The sequence below is a fragment of the Lissotriton vulgaris genome, chromosome 2_1 (genome assembly GCF_964263255.1).
Source record: "Lissotriton vulgaris chromosome 2_1, aLisVul1.2, whole genome shotgun sequence".
NCBI classification, from domain to species: domain Eukaryota; kingdom Metazoa; phylum Chordata; class Amphibia; order Caudata; family Salamandridae; genus Lissotriton; species Lissotriton vulgaris.
Window position 1 is genome coordinate 1032032826 of NC_141687.1, and position 21128 is coordinate 1032053953.

Below are 21128 nucleotides of genomic sequence, written 5' to 3' on the forward strand. Positions count from 1 at the left end.
TGTGCTTGCACCCACGTTCCTGCACGGCATGAACTTTATAGTCCATGTCGTGCAGGAACTGTTCTTGGCGTTCCCATTGCGGTACCCAATTTCAGAGGCAACACTGTGGGAACTCCAAAAACAGCCTGCCAGACATGAGAAAACTCATAATCTGGCGGGTGGCCCAACCACGGATTTGACAATGTGGGAGCGGGCTGCTCGCATGGCAGTCTACTCCTGCACCGCAAAACTCATAATCTTACCTTTTTGGAAGGGGTGCAGCCAAGGAGTATAACACATATATGGTAGAATTGTTCTACATTTCAAAATACTGGAGCATGAATCTCATCTTTATTTAAAGATGCTATAGGGAGCTAACTTCTTAATGAGACAGTAGTAATTATTTGTAGGGCAATTGGTGAATATTAGGTGCCTGATTAACAAATGTAAGAGTGCCTACCACTTTTGAGTAAGTTTACTACTTTTTTCGGTATTCACAAACTGCACTTTTGTAGTATCTTACACTTTAGTAGTAAGTCCAGCACTACATATGGAAAATCACTTTCCATAGAAAGTAAGGGAGATAGGTACTTAATATAAAACCCTGTAGGGAGTAATGTTAAATTAAATTATTTGAAATAGTGGAGACTTAAAATAAACACCTATAGGAAATAATGTTACATTAACCCCTTCGCTGCGGCGGCTATTCCGCCGCAGCGCTAAGGGGGAGGCCGGGCCGCGCAGCGGTCCCGTGCTCGTGATGGAACCGGTCCGTCGCGGCCTGCGGGTGAGTTGTGCTTGTGACGGAACGGTTCCGTCATAGCCCCGCCCTCATTTCAGAACGTCAGCGCAGGCACGGAATTCGCGCCGTGCAGGTGCGGCGAGCGGGCCGTGACGGAACCATTCCGTCACCAGCACAGCCCACCCGAGGCTCGTGACGGAACGGAACCGTTCCGTCACAGCCCCGCCCTCATTTCAGAACGTCAGCGCAGGCACGGAATTCGCGCCGTGCAGGTGCGGCGAGCGGGCCGTGACGGAACCATTCCGTCACCAGCACAGCCCACCCGAGGCTCGTGACGGAACGGTTCCATCACGAGCATGGGAGGGGTTAAATGATTTAAAATAGTTACAAATATAAATAAAAATTTATTTACATTTGTAACTATTTTAACACCTTAGCAGCTATGGAACGTCCAGCTCCAGTGCTGAACGTTCCATTGAGCAGGTGAGGTTTGAACGTCCAACGGCCGACGGCAGCACTCCCGAGGTAGTGGTGCCGTCGGCCGTTGGACTAGGCGCAGCACTTATGAGGTTAAATAATTTAATTTAACATTATTATTAATGTTGTGCAAAGAGCTCCCAAATGTGGGCCACTTTTATTTGCAGTCCGGCCATGAGCCAAACTCCTGGCAGCAGTGCCCAGTATAAGTACTAAGTACTTGACCAAGCCTCACTAAACTCATAAAAGTTTCAAAATACAAAATGTTTCACAGAACTATAAGTAAAGTTCAACAAGCATTGGCAAAGTCACTGGGTCTTGCGCTTGAGTCCCATTTAATAGATTGGGCTTACCGCCGCGCTCTTTGCCACGGCCGGTTTTCTGCCGAATTTGTTTCAGGGCCAATTTTGCACGGCCCTGTAACAAAAACGGACCCCCACCCGTGCGGCGCACCGGGGGATTACCCGGTGCCCGCTATGGCCAGTCCGGGCCTGATTTTATAGGAGGCTAAGTGATACGCCAAACAGCCAATAGCATCGGTTGAGAGGGACATACTCTTCCTTTTCCGGTTAGAGCCTAAGGTAACCGTAGGTCAGCACACAGATGCGTTGTTAAGCCAGACCCAACACGATCTCCCATAGTTGCAGGTCCAAAATATGTAATTGAGAGAAGCTATTGCTTGCATGCAAATGAAAGCATGAATCTCCTAAATCCTCCACTTTTTATTGTTTTGAAAGACAATCCTTGCACTACACCTGCTGGCTCTTGCTTCTATGTAAGCATTTTATTCTGATGTTCTGGGACCTAAATAAGGATTATTTTTAGAAATGCTCCAGGGACAAATAATTACACTAAACAAATACGACTGAAATGGTGTCAGCGTTGCTAATGTGAAGACAGCATTTATGCATATTTGTTTTTCGTTCAACAAGTACATTCAGTTTTTGAGGGCAACACATCAGGTGAAATCAGTTGCCTTTACAATGCGCACTTTGTTGGGGTTCAAACAAGCGCTTTATTGTTAGGTAAAGACAAGAATGTCTAGATTCAAAGTAAATAAGAACACATATTTACCTCTGGCATCAACGTTGTTTGAGTTCGATAGTTTACCTTTCAGTAACATAGCAAGACAGTGTGTAAAATTATCATACATTATGGCTGTTCCCATGCAAACTAGTGCGATTTATGTCTAAATAAAAGATCGTGTGGATCAAATGTCAGGCTTGCAAAGTCTTCAAGTTTTTTTTATGGACAAACGAGAATTGATGATAGCTTTATGCTTTATGCTTATACTGCCACCTAGAGGTGGAAACCAGTATTGCCATCTTGCATTGTTGTTGCTCATGAACAGACCCATGGGGTTTCCTAACAAGTGGATTGATTAATCAACATAAAACTAGTAAACTTCAGCAGCTAAATATAAGCAAGAGCTAACCATTTTACATTTATGTACAGTAAGCTTAGCTCCTGTAGTACTCATTAACTTACTCTTACACGCTTTTGTGAGTTGCCCCCCCCCAAAAAAATTCTAAAATTGGAATATTCAGGAAATATTCATATCCAATTTGTGCAATAGAAAACACTATTCTCTGTTCACACTTTTACTAGTAGGGAGTTTGACATTTCGGGGCCAATTCACTATGGAATGTAAGACTATGTAAAAGAGTACTCATGTAGTAGTTCTACGTCTTGTTCTCAGAAATGCTTTTGTGAATCAGCCCCATGGAATCACCAATAGTACAATCTATCATTCTTGAATCTAGGACCGCAAGCATTGAAAACCATTCCCACCAAAAATGCATCACTTACAAGAAACTAAGTTATAAAAGACTTCTAAGCATTGTTTGGGCCAATACAACTTCGAATTCCTTGACTCGTAGAGCCTCGTGCAGTGCTTTTCTGCACGTCTAAAGTATGTCTGCTCGGTTATAGCGCTCAGAGAATTCTTAAAAATAAGCATGCAAGCGAGTATTGTGATTCTGAATAGCTGAATATATTTTGCTGGGTACCCCGGTGTCTCCTCTACACCTGCACTCATTTGGAACACGTACAAAGCTCTTATCCGGTTCATAATTACACCCCACTCAATGCTTCTTCGAAAACGAGAAATCCAGAATGTTAACACTTTGAAAAGCATTGTTTAACCTGCAAAACGAGCATGAGGCAAACACTCGAATTAGAAGTGATCTACAAATTAACGGTGCCATCAGCGAGAGCAGCGAGAGATTGCATTTTGTGAATCTTGTATTTACGTAACGCAGGCAAACACCTGGCGTGATTACAATCAGAGGAATTAGAATGTGGAGAGCATTGTAGGAAATTGCTAGCACTTTAAACTCACGAGCAGTAGATCTCCAGGAAATTATAGGTATTTGAATTCGTATGTTATTCCAAAATACATACTTGAAGAAGAAATCAAAATAATGCCAAACAATATGACCTATAATATAAAAGGTCACAAATGTAACTATCTCCAGGAACAGGTGACGTAGTTTAAAACTCAGACACAAGCAGCTGAAACTGAAATAGCAACATCTGTCAGTGGACAATAATATTTCACAACCCCTGAGCCTGATAGACTGAACTCTACACAAATATAGATAACTCTTTTATGCTTATACAGAAACCCTACTTCAGAAGCTGAAGTGGAGTCATTTTGAACGACCTCCCTCCCTCCCTCCCAAAAATGTAAATAAATAAAAATCCCAGGTGTGTGGCCGTTTTACAGACTACACTGTTTTTACTATCACTGGTAGTGGACGCTTAACCAAGATTCTAGCAACTACGTTAGACAAAGTAAGCCAAAGCATATTCTCTGAAGACAAGCAAGGTTTTACTAGGGAGTCACTTGATGTCCATAAATGTCAACCAGCTCCTTGCAGCAATGGATGTGACTGCTGTTGAAGATCTGTTCTATTCATGAATGCAGAAATGTAATCTGATCAGGTTTGTTGGCGCGTCTGGAGGCAGTCCTGGGAGAGCAAAGATTCCTACGGTCAATTCTCCTAACCATCCAACCAGCCGCGGCCGCTGCAGGTAAGAGCGGTGGGGCGAGGTGAGGGGGGGTTTCGAGAGACGACCACGAGGGAAAATTAAATAACTAATTCATCACCCCTCTTGCGGCTGCGACTGCATCCAACTCATTTCAACTCATCTATGGCCAATTGAGGCTCATGCATAAATATTCATGCACTGTGGAACCGGGGAAGGCTCTCATCGTAGCGGTTCACTCTACAGACTGAGCTACTGGCAAAACTGGCATATTCAGGGATGAACATCGAACCCTTCGTAGAGCATGGAACTACCAACAAAGTAAACATATTTATGCCAACTTATCGACAGCCTAGTCAATTCTACTAATGTTAGATACCTTGACATGGTCATCTGCGAGAACATGGAATATCTGCACAATTACAACAATTATATCACAACGAGGCATGAATATGCAAACTCCTCAACCAAAGTCAGAATATTCATTTGGCTTTAATCGCCAGGATCATCTTTCTAAAAATGATTATACTGTCCTTATATGTATGTTCTGAGAAATGTCTTTGATAAAGCAGAGTCAAGATTCATGAAGTTTATGTGGAATGAGAAAAAATATCTCTTACTAAGAAGAGCTATTGAAGCCTTTTATCACTTTTAGGCATTACAAATATCAAATTGAATAGAGGAGGTGGCAATAAGGGAAAATAGATGAAGGCAGGTTGAAAACTGTTAGTTTATGAATATAAAAGCAGTAGAATTTCGTTTTAATCCGGTTTAGAATGTTATCTATTCCTTTAGATAATGAATTCCATGTTTTATGTATTTGACGCTTTGAATGGCTAAATCACGTCGGATACAATTAAATAACAATGCCTTGTTGAATAATAGATGGCAAATTGGACTATTTGCATTTAAGTGATAAATACAAAATAGATAAACAGGAATTTGAAATGTAATGGGCTTAGACTACATAATAATGTTGCAATAAAAATTTAGAAACATATCACCTTTTTGTTTATGTTAAAGTTCTGTATTGGTTATGAATACATGTACATGGCGCTTTTGAAGCACTATTTATAAGTCAGTCAGCACTATTGAAAGGTGTGACTCTTCAGACAGTTGGATGTAAATTAGCTAAATGTGTCTTTTAGAGGCGGTACAACTTTGCACATCTGTGACTCATTGTAAATCTAACCACTGGTAACTATAGTTGTTTCACGTGTCCTAGGAGGTAGTGCCTGTCACTTAGGGACCCATGAGCATGACGGGCGGATCGCCACTGCTGGGCAGGATGTAGTCACCGCCGGCCCGGTGGTGGCGATCCACCCACCATATGGCCCCGTATCACTCCTGCCATATTTGTATGGCATGGGGCACTGCGGCGGACAGAAAGACCATCTGCTGCTTTTCCGCCGGTCAGATTCCCGACTGGGCGGAAAAGGCCCTTAACATGGTGGGGGTGCCTTGCAGGCACTGCCATCCATATTAGTATGTGGCTTTTTCAATGCCTTTCCATGGCGGAAACTCCGCCTTGGAAAGGCATGCGGATTTTGCTTCGGGGGCCCGTTCCGAGCCCCCAGGGGGGTGGAGGGCATGAGAGGCTGCACTTGGGGGGTACCTATGGTTCCCCCCAACATTGGCATGGACAAGGTGGCAGGCACCACGCGGGGCCTGTCACGTTGTGCATGCCAATGCACAACATGCATATATTGCATTGTGGCGGGTGCTGCTTACAGCACCGCCCGCCACAATGCAATATATGCAGGATGCCACCACCACCATGGCAGTGGCATTCTGATTGCCATGGCGGGACCGTCGCACTTCTGGCGGTCGGTCCCGTACCGTTACAGTGGCGGGCGGACAAAGCTTTGTCTGCCCGCCATCGTAATGGACCCCTTAATTGGGAGAGGATGTGGCCTAATGGCTAAAGCGGTTGACCTCGGCGCTGGGGAATCTGATTCGAGTCTCGGAGCCGACGCTCAGCATCCTGTGATTTTGGGCAAATCACTTAATCTCCCTATGCCTAACAAAAATGAATGTGTCCATCTGTAACGAAATGGGACCCCCACCCTCCCAAAACAAATTCACTAATACTTATTTGAACAATGTGAACAGAAGATCACAAGAAGTGTACATGTAGTTATATGGTATAACAGTTAATGCCCTTAATGAAGAAGTGGTGTAAGTGTGAAATATTTTTTAAAAAAATTAAAGTCCTCCTGCATTTCAAAAGATGAACTAAAAGTCAAAATCAAGTTATTGGTGTTTACATGCAGTTAACATTTATAGTGCCAATACATCTTCTCAGGGGGGCATTGGGCACATATGTGACATTTCTACCCAGTACCATGGCCAGTCTCCTTGCTGCTCTCCTATCATGGTACACACAATGGCCTACTATCATTCTGCTTTTAAATTATAAATTGCATCAATAACATCATGGTGGCGGCTTGTACCCAAACCAGTTTAAGCATATAGGCTTTTCTATACTTGAAATCTGTACCCAGTTGGGCATTTTATGCCTTTTTCCCAAAAACTGATTGAAGACATTTAATAACATTGTTAAATATTTCCGCCCACTGCCAATAAACTTTCCTAAGTCCAGCGTTATGTGTAAGATAATGCCATACTTTAAGCACAGTACCTGCATACTTCCCAGCAGGCAGCTCTCTAAGAGAAGGAGTAATAAAAGTGCTAATATTACCAAATGATGGTCTTCCAGTAGAGTGGCTTCCACAGCTCTGTTTCCCAGGTGACATGGTCCATTTGAATTTTAATGTAACCAACCAGCTTAGAGGGCACATTGACAGGAAGTTGAAGTTAGGAGGCCTGAAATTAAGAACATGCCTGGCGTTAGAACGTTCTCCAAATTCAGCCTCTTTTGACTTGGCAATCTGCACTGCTGTGAAAGAGAATGCCCACAATAGCTGGGACTGGTCAGATAAGGAGTTTTTAGCCCTTCCTGATGGGAACCCCAAACTTAATTATAAAGAGACAAGCTTTGTTTATAAACCTTGGTAATGGAGAACTGCTGTCTGTGTGAATCAGTTGTCCTGTCTAGAATGATGAATTATCGCATTAGTTGGAAAACCAACTCCAAGATTGTCCCAGGTACAGAGGGGTATTCTGTCTTGCGGTGTGGGCCTCATTTTTTAAAAACATGTGAGCATAGCTTGGGAACTCGAGAGTCCAGGGTAGAAGGAGACATTAGGACCACCAAAGCGTGCTCCTTGAAGGCAGAGGTAAATGCTTGATGCCATGCACGCCGATGGCACGGAGGAACTATAAATGAACGCAAATGTAATGAAAAAGCTGAGTATTGTGCTGTTGGATCTGATTATCAGGCCACCAATCTGAAACACTGATGTACTGGCATTAGAGTGTGATGGTTGCCCAGTATTATTTAATCATAATAATGACAATGATAACAATAATAATAACAACAACCACTGCAACAAAATAATAATGTCAATAGTAACATTATTATGCAATGCTTAACATTTTTACTAAGCACAGTAAATGACAGGTATCACTGTTACCCAATTTATCAAACTCATAAGGATGTAAGGATGAGTTGTCTACATCAAGATTCAACCTTGCGACTTGCAGTTCACACCAGTGGCTGTATAACAGATAGGATGCTCCCTCTCTGTGTGTGCCGTGGCACAGCTTCATACTGGTGCACCAGGTGAAAACAGCGGCAGCCGACACAAACAATAAGTGGTGGACAGGAGGGGGAGCGCTTGAGGGTAATATAAAAAAAGACTTACCTTAAGCTGCCGGCCACCTTGCACCTCGGTGTTCCTCTGCTTCCCGGTTCTAGCAGACCCTGGGACAGCATCTGAGACTCCGTGTGCAATTCCTATGCTGCTCTCAAGCTATTACCCATAGCATGAGAGCAGCGTGGGGATTGGCCTGAGCAGGCTGATCTAACGCTCACTCAGGCACAGGGAGTCTGTGCTATGGATGCAACCCTGCAGTGCTGTACAGCTAGGTTGGGGAAACCTAACTGTGCATGCCTGTTTGGCCGGCCTAAGATGGCCGGCTAAACACTCATGCACATACTCCTCCTTCCCAAGGCCAGGCCCCACCCCTCCCTACACACGCTGGTTCCGCCAGAAGCTGAAAAATAAAATTATAATAAAATATTGTTTTATTTCTCAGCTGCTAGCTCTGAGCTAGTGGGGCGATGCTCCTCTGCCATTGCGGATTGCGGAGGAGCCGCCACTGGTTGAAATCAGGGGCAGTGTGCCCTATTCCCATCAATGTGCTGGCCCCAGATCAGCCACAAACTCACATTGATCCTAAGGCATTGCTTTATTGGAATACAGAGAAGCTTCTTCAAGTAACCTCTCCTTTCTCCGAGCATTAGGCACCTGCGTGCACTTTAAAGGTTGTATAGAGATCCTCCTGCAGGCGGGTGCTGTGAGAGATTGCACCCACCTGCACTGGGATGTCGGGGGGGGTTGATGGGACTTGCATTCCCCTTTCAGAGGGCTGCCCTCAGGGGCACATTGACTTTGCACCATTTTTTGTGGCACATAGTCAGGGTGCCTACTGAAGGCTACTTTATGTAGAGTGGTGTGGCTCACTGGTTAGAGGCGGCAGACCCGAAAGCAGAGAACGGCCCGGGACCAGGGTTCAATTCCGGACGCGGCAGGGTCGAGGACCAGGGTGAGCGGACTCGATAATTCTCGCCTCGGTGCCTACTCTAACCAGGGATTACACTCGGCAACTCTGGGCATTAGCTTGCCTCATCTCCACAACGGCCCCCCACATATGCCGGGGATGCCTGGTTTCACCCTGGAGATACCCAGTAAGGGACCATCTCACAGGGATAGCCAGGACGGGTTCCCGAGCGGTCTACAGCGCCACGACGCCTCAGGGCAGCAGTGCGCTTTGCAAGACCACATACATTCCATTCCATTACATTATCTCTGCATCCACATCCATAATACGGGATGGGCGTAGAGGCAAAGTGTTTTGCTCATTTGCATGTGGCCACATGCCCATGCAAATGAGAAAACACCTTCTTGAGACACATATGCTCTGGTGCGAACTGTATTAATGAAAGGGCAGCACAAGTGTTTGCACAAGGATCTGCAGATCCTTCTGAAACACAACAGTACCACGGGGGACTAAAAAACAGGTGTCCACACCCGTAGCGACCCCCAGGGCATGGTATGTAATATGGCCTCAGATGTCCGCTATCATAATGTAAATTTCTGAGTCATCCTGCTGTGCATGATAAATAGTTTCCTTTCGTGAAATCCCAGTTGAAAAGCGTGTTCCTCTGCCAGTTAAATAAGGACCTTGTGTGCAATATTGCCGGTAGTATTTTTCAAACAAGTAAGCTAAACATCTAATTGATAGATATATTGGGACTCGGTAATGCATGTTGTTACCTTTAGGGATTTACCGGCGCTGAAGTAGAAAAGGTGAAATCTGGCATGTAAGAAACTAAGTAAGTGGAAACAACATCGCTATAGGCTGTTTACAGAAGAGCTAGAAATTGGATTGGTTATTTTAAATTAACAGAAGCTGGGTCCTATATTTTGGGGTAAGATAGGAAAAGGTACGGGTGACCACTCTGGGCTCAAACATTTTGGTGATCATTATCAAATTCCCCCTCTCAGATCATAAATGCAGTTCTGGAGATACATAGGTTCATACGAATGATAGGCTGTATGACAAAAGCATAAATCCTCATAAATGCCTCTTTTCTCTATCCAAAGCCAGTGAAGACTGACCTGATGGGGGTAAATAGGAGCAAGCAGAGGAATAGTTAGGATAGGGTGGCAGCGATGTTCCTAACAATCTGATGCTGTGTCAAGAGGTGTTAGGAAAGACTGAGACAGAGAAAGTTATGTTTATGGCAGTCCAGAGCAAGTAGCTAGATCACCATATGGATCATGCAAATGAAAAGAAACATTTAGAAGAGACATTATAAACTTATATCACAATGGAAAAGTTAGGATCCATGAAGACCACCTGAGATTTTATAAGCCAGAAAGAATAGGAGAAGAACCTAGGTCAAAATGGAAGTGGGCTACCCACAATCATTATCTTAGTTTAGTCCGCATTAAATTTGAGAGCATTTGCCCTCATTTATGTCACAACATAAGAGAAGCACACACATAAATGTGTCTGAGCTAGACCTAGATTGCTATCCAGCCTAAGTACCATTAGGATATTATCAGTTTAGGACATTAAAGAAAGGCCACAGGAATGTAACAGCTGAGCGAGCAATGGGAACAATAATGCCAATTTCCAGGTCTGAGTTATCAAGGTTGGAAGTGTTGAGGCCTTGTCTGGCCTAGTGGTAGATACCAGTGGAATGACTCACCGACACAATATCGTGATAAACACTATCGTTGACAAAAATATTGTGTGACAAATATTGTTTACCACAATTTTGTGATTCCATGCTTATAATGGTAAGTACAAAAATATCAGAATTTTTGTGTTGTTGACGCTAATATCGGCCAAAATAAACAAACATATAGACATTTAAAATATATAATTAGATTTTCAAGTAGTAAATGTCAGATATTTGAATATATAATTTCATTATGATGTCAATTAAAAACATTTCACTAATATTTAATACTATTATATAAATGTACAGGAATTTATATAGCGCAAATCACCAACCGGTTTCTAAGCGCTTGCTTAGGGAACCCGTCCTGGTATTCCCCTGTGAGATAACCCCGGCAGGGTATCTGCAAGGTGAAAGCCAGGCATCCCGCCGCGAGGGGCCGTTGTGGAGATTAACCAAGCTATTGCCCAGAGTCGCAGAGTGTGAACCCGTGAATCGAGTAGGCACCAGAGCGAGAATTGTCGAGTCCATGGACATTTTAGGACTCAAGACCCCGCCGAGCCGGGAATTGAACCCTGGTCCCGGGCTGACCTCTGCTTCCAGGTCTGCCTCCTCTAACCAGTGAGCCACACTTCTCCACTATATATACTTATATAAGCACACAAACCCATATATAAGGTTATATTAATATATCTACATATTCATATATATCTATATCTATATCTACATCTATATATATATATATATATATATATATATATATAGTGTAACTTAATATTTTTATTTTTAAATACAATACTGTGAATGCATATATGTACATATAATTAATGAAAAATATTTCTTTATATGTTACATTTAGTAATATGAAAATAAATATCCATATATTTTCATACTAATGAATGTAAAACATTAAGATTATTATAATGTAAAATAAATATTTATATGCATTGTTACAATATATGCATATATATATATATATATACATCTATATACATATAGATGTGTGTGTGTATATATATATATATATATATATATATATATATATATATATATATATATATATATATATATATATATATATATATATATATATATATATATATATATATATATATATATATATTACCTACTGGCGGTCGCCAGTAGGTAGTTATAGTTAGGATTTTTTTCAATGTTAAATCTCAAAATTCTATTTGGAATAACTTTGGCACCGGTTGACGAATCTGCCTGAAAATTTCCTGAAAATGGCCTCGTCGAGCTCCGGTCCTTCCTTGAAAGTTTGGGGGGGATACGTCAAGCGGGGGCCGAGATAAAAGGGGGGTCCCAAAACGCGTTTTCCCCATGTTAATTTCCATAGGGCGGTCGATTTCACTTTTAGCCCGAACGGCTGAATGGATTTCCAGCAAACTTGGCAAAATTGAAGGGACTGGTAGCCCGATGTGCCTTTGCTATGTCTCAAGATATGTGCTGCAGTGGATTTTGAGTAATTTAGGTTCAAAAAAATATATATATCTATAGGCGCTCTCCGGTGCGCGCACCGGAGTGCGCTCCAGGCGCGACACGCGACTTGCGCGCAGGAAGCTGATTGGCTCTTGGATGTCTGTAAACATTCTAAACAGTCTGGAGCGGCTGCCATCTTGTGTCTCGGTAAAATCGAGACACAAGGGGTTTGAAAAAAAAAGGGGCAAATGACCATAAGGGGGAAGAGTAGACCCCCTCTGACCCCCTAGGTTTGATGTGGGGGCTAAAATAGGGTCCTGCGGGGCATTACATTTTTTTTTTTTTTTCGTTTTGCGCGGGGGAAGCGCATGGTACGCGCACCGGCGAAGCACGGGGAAAATCCAGGACCATATTTATGAAGGCCTTGCGCTGCCAGTTTTGCGCCGCCTGTGCGTCAATTTTTGTGACGCACCAGCGGTGTAAAAAAATGCGCATTGTTACGCAATATTTAAAAAGTGACGCATCTATCTAGATGCGTCACTTTTTAAATATAGTGCAACGAGGCACATTTTTTTACACTGCTGGTGCGATGCGTCACTTTTCTGTGCGCACTCCTTATGACATTCCAGATGTGTCATATTTAATGTATGATGAATCATGTTGCAAGGAGTTACAGATACATCAGTATTTCTGACATATCTGTAAACATAAAAGTGACGCGAGGCAGGCGCAAGATTTTGACGCAACAGCATCCTAAAAGTGACGCAGAGAAATCTCATAGATTTCAGTACGTCGTTATTACCAAGCTTTTTGCGGGGGAATGCCCCCTCTGCATACATTATACCTGACGCAGATATAATGTGGTGCAGAGTTTTAAAAAGTGACCCATGTACCTAGATGTGTCACTTTTTAAAAATAGCGTCAGGTATAATGCATGCAGAGGGGGTGTTCTCCCGCAAAAAGCTTTGTAATAGCGACGCAGTGAAATCTTTGAGATTTCACTGCGTCACTTTTAGGATGCTGTTGCGTCAAAATCTTGCGCCTGCTTTACAGCAGGTGTTAGACTGACGCAAGACCTTTCACATGGTGCTTTTTCCATGTGAAAGGACACATTACTGGAGTTGCGTTACTTTTGTGACGCACTCCAGCAATGCGTTACTTGGAATGTCATAAGGAGTGCGCACAGAAAAGTGACGCATCGCACCAGTGGTGTAAAAAAATGCGCCTCGTTGCGTTATATTTAAAAAGTGACGTATCTAGGTAGATGGGTCACTTTTTAAAATCAAGCGCCACATTAGATCTGCGTGAGGTATAATGCATGCAGAGGGGGTGTTCCCCCGCAAAAAGCTTTGTAATAGCGACGCAGTGAAATCTTTGAGATTTCACTGCGTCACTTTTAGGATGCTGTTGCGTCCTTTAAATATAGTGCAACGAGGCACATTTTTTTACACTGCTGGTGCGATGCGTCACTTTTCTGTGCGCACTCCTGATGACATTCCAGATGTGTCATATTTAATGTATGACGAATCATGTTGCAAGGAGTTACAGATACGTCAGTATTTCTGACATATCTGTAAACATGAAAGTGACGCGAGGCAGGCGCAAGATTTTGACGCAACAGCATCCTAAAAGTGACGCAGAGAAATCTCATAGATTTCAGTACGTCGTTATTACCAAGCTTTTTGCGAGGGATTGCCCCCTCTGCATACATTATACCTGATGCAGATATAATGTGGCGCAGAGTTTTAAAAAGTGACCCATGTACCTAGATGCGTCACTTTTTAAAAATAGCGTCAGGTATAATGCATGCAGAGGGGGTGTTCCCCCGCAAAAAGCTTGGTAATAATGACGCAGTGCGTCACTTTTAGGATGCTGTTGCGTCAAAATCTTGCGCCTGCTTCACAGCAAACCTTTCACATGGTGCTTTTTCCATGTGAAAGGACACATTACTGGAGTTGCGTCACTTTTGTGACGCACTCCAGCAATGCGTTACTTTTGTGTTTACAGATACGTCAGAAATACTGACATATCTGTAACTCCTTGCGAATTGATTAGTCATATATTAAATATGACATATCTGGAATGTCATAAGGAGTGCGTCCAGAAAAGTGACGCATCGCTGTTTTCACGTAGCGATGCGTCACTTTTCAGAAATGAGGCCTCTAGTTTATTCACTGTGTCATAACTTTCTTTTCTAACACTCACCTTCTTTCATTCCTCCTACTTCACTTCCTTTCACCTCTCATACCTTTCTGTTCTTTCTTACTCATTCTCCTTTCAATTATCAATGCACTATATTTCACTTACTCTTCATTTTTTTAAGAATATAGCTCTTTGATGAGAATTGGAGGTAGTTCTGAAAAGAACTTTTGGTTTTCTTCTTTTAACTGAACAGGAACAAAAACAGGGAATGGAAACTGCTCAACAGGAGCAAAAAGAAAACAAAAAAATTAGGGGTGGGAAGGGCAGCGATGGTTCTCCAATGCTCGAACCATGAGCAGGACACTTTGCTCCCCATAGGTGAGGAGTTGATTGCAGTATCTGCATCTGACGACCCCATGGTTAAATGCAGGTTGTATGTTTGGCACCTGCTCCTGCGATTGCCCTCTCCCAGAAGAAGTTGCTCCTCCGGTTGATGTAGAGGCCCCATCTCTGGGAACCTCTTGTGCCAGAGCCCTGACACTTTCCCGGGCAAAATTCTGGGGGTGCCTCCTCTCCACATGTCGGATCATGGTAAAGTTCCCAAAAGAGTACTTTTTTTGGGGGTTACCCCGTGACAGGACCTGTTTGCAGATCCTGCACTCCACTTTTGGTGCATTCACCTTTTTCTGGTCTGCTGGAAACTTAAAAAATTTCCATATGAAATGCTCTTTCACCTTTGGTTGAGGAGGCTCTTCATCGATGAATTCAGGCTCATCTTCACTGCTGGATGGTCTTGCAGCCATGATTAACCAAGAAATATGCAAGAGCAAAAAGGCAGGTCTTTCAGTCACAAAAGTGAAAGAAGAAGTGAAGGAAATGGGTGGGGATTTCATTCATTGTAAAAAAAACTGTTAGCAACCAATGAAAAGTGTTATTTTAGGGTCACATGACCCGACGCGTTTACGCTGCGCGCTCCGGAGCACTTCCGGGTGCGTTTACGCAGCGCGATCGTAGGCGCTTCCGGGGCGCAAACGTGGTGCGATCGTAGGCGCTTTTGCGTGCGTTTACGCGCCGCAAACGTAGGCGCTTCCGAGGGCACTTACGTTGCGCGCCGAAGTGACGTCATCAAACTTTTACAGAAATGCATAATCATTTTCCTTATTAAAAAAAACTAATTTTATTTGTATGGTACGAAATGTTTTGCATTATTATTAACTTTTCATTCATATTTTTTTTCACGAACGACAGTAGCGCTCTGGGTGCGCTTTCAGGTGAGCTCACGGAAAAGCTTACCGGAGAGCTTAGCTGAAAGCTTCCCGGAGCGCGCACCCAGAGCGCAAAAGAAAAAAATTATATAAAAAAAATGAATACTTAAAAAAAAACAGCAAATTGTAAAAAAAAAAAAAAAGGTTAGAAACTCGATATACAAAGGAATTAGCATTTAAAAAACCTATGAAATTCACTGAAAAAACCATAGGTTTCACACCAGTTATAGTTAGGAATTAGCATTTAAAAAACCTATCAAATTCACTGAAAAAACCATAGGTTTAACACCAGTTATAGTTAGCTGGAAATTTTACTGATACAAAACCATTGAAATTCCCACGTTATAGTTAGATGGACTCACTATAACTTGCGCATGCAATGCACTGCTGATGACGTCACATATTACATCACTCATGACATGGTCAGTGACATCACTCATGACATCACTGATGACATCATCCTTGTGACAGAGTGACAGACCTCCTTTCAGTGTAATGTAACCCATGAAACACATATTCAAAAATAGAAATTAACATTTTCAAAAAAATGGAGATACACATAAAAGTTACAACAACCAATTCAATAATTCCACCATCTATATACACATCCACTCATTCACCAACAGTTCTATATAGTCACTCATACATATACTCACTCATCATATGTAGTGATACACCTATACATCCTGTTACACACCAACAGTCATCCAAAAGTTACTCTCACACATACTCACACATGCAAGTAAACTATTGAACATCCATTTATTTGCATATACATCTAAACACACACTACCACCTTACTTCTAAGGAAACTTACACATACTTACTCTCTTAAACAATCACTTATAGAAACACATACTTATTTAAACAGGAACTCTTACAATCTCTTACTCTCACATATACTCACTTATATACATCAATATTCACATATACTAGATTAAAACATATGTAGTTACTGATAAAGACACTAGTGAGACAGTCATTCACGCAGTAACACACACATATACACACTCATCCACCCATACAGTCCTGCACATATGCTGTCTTCAAAACACACACAAAGAGAGAGTCAGTCATTCATGCATCTATGTGATAAGTAATACCCCCACCAAACCATACAAACACTCATACTGATACTAAAAAAACATCTAATAACCCATATACCTACACATGTAGCTACTCACCAACCCATGCAGCCACTTATAAACAAAGTGAAACACTAATACATATATTTAAATATTTAAACATTACTCACTAATATATGTATTCACTAAGATACACTTAATAAGCCAGTTAACCAATCAATTTTTTAAAAAAAATCATCCATTTAGACACTTATTTAAACATTTATTCTTCCATCAACTTTTACATATACATATATAAAATATATTTATTTTTCAGAAAGACACACATTCACTGGATGGTGTCATCAGTGATGTCATGAGTGATGTCACTGACCATGTCATGAGTGATGTAATATGTGACGTCATCAGCAGTGCATTGCACGCGCAAGTTATAGTGAGTCCATCTAACTATAACGTGGGAATTTCAATGGTTTTATATCAGTAAAATTTCCAGCTAACTATAACTGGTGTTAAACCTATGGTTTTTTCAGTGAATATATATATATATATATATATATCATACATACAATATGGAAAAATCAAAACATTTGAATAAGAAAAAATATATTAATTAATATAGACAATAAATAAAAAATGAAACATTGAAAATTCCCAAGATCACATTTACAAAAATACTATAAACATTAAAATACATTTTAAAATAAAATCAGTTAATGTAAAATATAAATGCTATGAACTCTATTTAACCAACATTATGAAAACTGTTGGAGTCCACAAATATTCAACATACTATTCCTACTCTAGTTTATGCGATGGTAGTGAAAATGTTGGCCCCAAAGAGTGCAACTTTAGGGAAATGTTGGACTTAGAAAGGGTAAAATTTACTATTCCTACTCCAATCTGTACAGCAGTAGGAAAAGTGTTGGACTTTGGAGGGGTGAAATTTACTATTACCACTCCAGTTAGCACAACAGTAGGGAAAGTGTTGAATTGCAGAGAGATTCATTTGAATATTTCTGCTGTCTAAACAAGAGTAGGGAAAGTACTTCACTTGAAACACATTACATATAAACATATAAAACATTGAACTCATAATGCAAACCTATTAACGCAAATAAATATATGTAATCATTTTTTTCTATTAATCAATTTACATAATTACTATTCAGTAAAATATTGATCAATTATTAAATGATTGTTATTTATTCATTAATAAACGTTACACTCTATACCAACACAAACCTAGTAGCCAGCATCTAAAATATCACTTAAAAAAGAACTATTCCATAATTTACATATTTTAAACCAAATAAATAATTAACTTTCAATTGATAATTAATTGTTAATTAATTATTACTTAATTAGTTTCCAACATGGACCCCTTCAAACTTAGCAGCCCGCAACTAAAATATATTTTAAATAAATAAGCATTACATAATTTAAATATTTAAAATTCAATCAAGTAATTTATTTGCAAATTATATTTAATAATTAACTAATTAATTAACTCCCCACCCTATATCCCTACAAACCTAAAATCCAGCAACTCAAATATCATTAAAATAAATCAGTATTCCATATTTTACTTAATAAAGGATTAATTAGATAATTATCTACAATTACATTAACATTAATTATTGATTGCTCAATAAACTTCCCACCACTGACCTCTACAAACCTAGCAGGCTGCAACTAAAATATAAGTAAAATAAATAAGTATTCCATAAATTACATAATTTAAATCAATGAAATAATTAACAATTAATTGTTAATGAACTATTGCTGAACTTCACCCCCTATACTCCTACAAATCTAACAGCCCGCAAATAACATGTAACAAAAATAAATCAATATTACACAATAAATATCATTATTATAATTAAATAAAATATATTACATTATTCATAATTATTAATAACTACTTAACTTCCCACCCATCCAACTATAAACCCAACAACCTGCTACGACCTAAAAATAATATATCAACCAAAGCACTTTCAAATAATTAAAAAAACAATATTTTTAACCACTGTATTTTTGAAAATGGTATTAAAAACATCATTAAAAACTATGGCCCCCCATGAGGATGACGGGCGGACTTTGGAGGGGGCAATCCGCCGGCCATCCTAATGGGCCCCTATATTACTTGCCACAATAAACAATTTTCTTGTCAACGATATTTTTAAATTGATAAACCCGAGGGAAGGGCAAATGAAAAAATTAAAAAATTGTTCAATGTGAGAGTATGATAGTCATGCAGGACTATAGTTGGTTGTTTCAAATGTGGGCTCCCTTATGGAGCCTTTACCAGCAGACAACGTTCTGATTCAAGGCTTGAGGTACTACATTAGTTGAGTTTGCCTTCCCTGTTGACCTAAAAGCGTTAGTTGCTAAAATGAAATCCCCCATGTAAGTGTGATCCCTGATGAGGGGACCTAAAAGTCCTATACATTGATTGTCTTACGTGTGACTGCCATCATACCACTCCCTTCAGACAGGCTTATAGAGCTGGAGATGTTGACTTCACAGAGGACTCAAGATTCCTTTCCCCCACCTAAGGCAGGGCTGAGAGGGGTTTGGTAGTCTGCCGGGAGTTAAAAGGCTCCAAAAGAACCTCTTCATGGCTAGAGTAAGAGTAGCTGCCTCTTCTGAATTGACCTCTGAAGTAATGTGGTCCATGACTTCACACAAATTCATTTCTCTAATATGCCTATGAAAAGATTCTAAAGAAACCCCACAAATTGGTCCCAGCTAGCACAATTCATTGTGCTTTCCTAGAGGGCACACTCATAATTGCCATTTTCCACTAATACCAAAACATCAGCAGTTCATTCAGCACTCAATTGTCAGCAAAAATAGTATTGCCAAGTTGACAATTATTCTGATTTCTAGTTGGTGGAAGTTACAGGGTGTCTGGTCTGCGCCTGCTGCCTCTTTCCCACTGCTGCTATCATTACGAGTAACACTAGTTGCATTTGGGGGGTCTCAGGTTGGTTTCCTATTTCTCATTTGGTCCTTTATGACAATCCTAGAGACGGGTATGGGGAGACGCTAAGATCAGTTAGCACTGTTTCCATCTTCTTCTCTACTTTCCTCCAGGTACTTGCTTGATGGTATTGGGAGTAGGAGGCAAGTTGGAGTACAGCTGAGGTTATTGGTACTCTACTCTGAGTAAATAGCTAATCCGTGTTAATGTTTTAGGAGTAATGCTTATAGTGGTGTGTACAGAATTACACAATGTTGGTCTCATGTCAACAACAGGGCAAGAGCCAAGTTTTGAAGATTAAAAAATCAGCTACCTAGAAAATGTACCTTATCTCTGCCATTCTATCAGGTTTATATTAATAAGACCAGATACTTGCACCTGCAATTGTTTTTTGTAACATGAAACAATTAATCAACAAGTAATAATGGAAAGCTTACACATTGATTATCTCTGCAGACAAAAAGGAGAACAAAGAACCTGTGTAAGGCTTAGGCACCCACTTGTTTTGTGCTGATCAGTTTTTGGAGGGATTATGGTTTGGTTTTTGGTAATGTGAGAAATATTTACCTTGACATATTTAACCTTTTTACAGGGTTATATTTAGACAAGAGTGTTTGGAGAAACGCCTCCAGGAGAAAAAAGAAATGGCTCTTCAAGAAGCTCACGAGGAGGAACAAAGACAAAGACGTCTTGATGCTCTCAGACAACAGGTGCTTGCTTTTAATTTTTGAATGCTTGCAATCATAGAGTTAAATAACTTTCTCTTTCTCTCCCTTTCTCTCTCTACAGCTTTAGGTGCAGTGGCATAAAAAGGCACATTTCAAATGAGCCGGTGAAATATGAAAAATGTTTCACTGGCACCTGCGTCTTATGAAAAATACTTTATGGGTCCCTGTCAAATAATGGGGGAATCATTCAGTGGGTGGCTCCTTCGTAATGGTGGAGGAGCATCGCCCCACTGAGAGCCAGCAAATGAGAAATAAAATGATAATAACAATTTTTATTTTTCACTTACTGACTGAGCCGATGACAGTCTAGGTCGGAGGGGCCTGGGTCACGACAGGGAGGAGAAGTGGTGGGCACTGTACATGTGCATGTTGCTTTGGTCAGCCATTTTAGAATGGCAAAGCAGACATGTGTACTTATATTTCTCCAACCCCGCTGTGTTGCACAGCCAGGTGGTGATTAGGGTGCCTGAGGGAGCATCAAACCAGCCCTCCCAGGCCAAACCCGGCACTTCTCTCATACGTGGTAACAGCGTGAGAGCAGCGACTAGATTGGGTGGGGGAGCCTGAGAGCCTGTGCTGTGTGGCAGAGGAGCACAGAGGCGGCTGGCAGCATCAGCGGCAGGTAAGTGCTTTTTATTTATTTATTATTACCCCAGTGCTGCCCCACCACTTTATATTGCAAGCAGCTGTCATGGACATCATTATAATGACAGCCCCAAACCATGCTGCACAGATTCATTCCAATACCAGTCATTTCCCTCTTGTACAAAACACTTTTTTCAAGCTAGACGCCCGAAGGGAAACATGAAATCTCAAAAATATATAACATGATCCTATATTGGCATCTCTGTGTTCTTTTGACAGATGTTAAAACACTCGGCCTCCACAATTATATTGAAATCTGAAAAGTTAATGGTATATTTATCGGGTTTCTTTGAATATGAATTTCATCCACATTGTAACGCCCCCAACTACAG

At 40.9% G+C, this 21128-nt stretch overlaps 1 protein-coding gene across 1 annotated transcript in view; it reads left to right on the forward strand.

Annotated features, from left to right (window-relative positions):
* The window catches only part of CCDC148 (coiled-coil domain containing 148), a 1056272-nt gene that overhangs the window by 953046 nt on the left and 82098 nt on the right, over positions 1-21128 (forward strand). The window contains exon 13 of the mRNA XM_086956667.1: positions 20016-20133. Coding sequence (XP_086812793.1) covers positions 20016-20133 — 118 coding nt within the window. The remainder of the gene's footprint in view (positions 1-20015; positions 20134-21128) is intronic.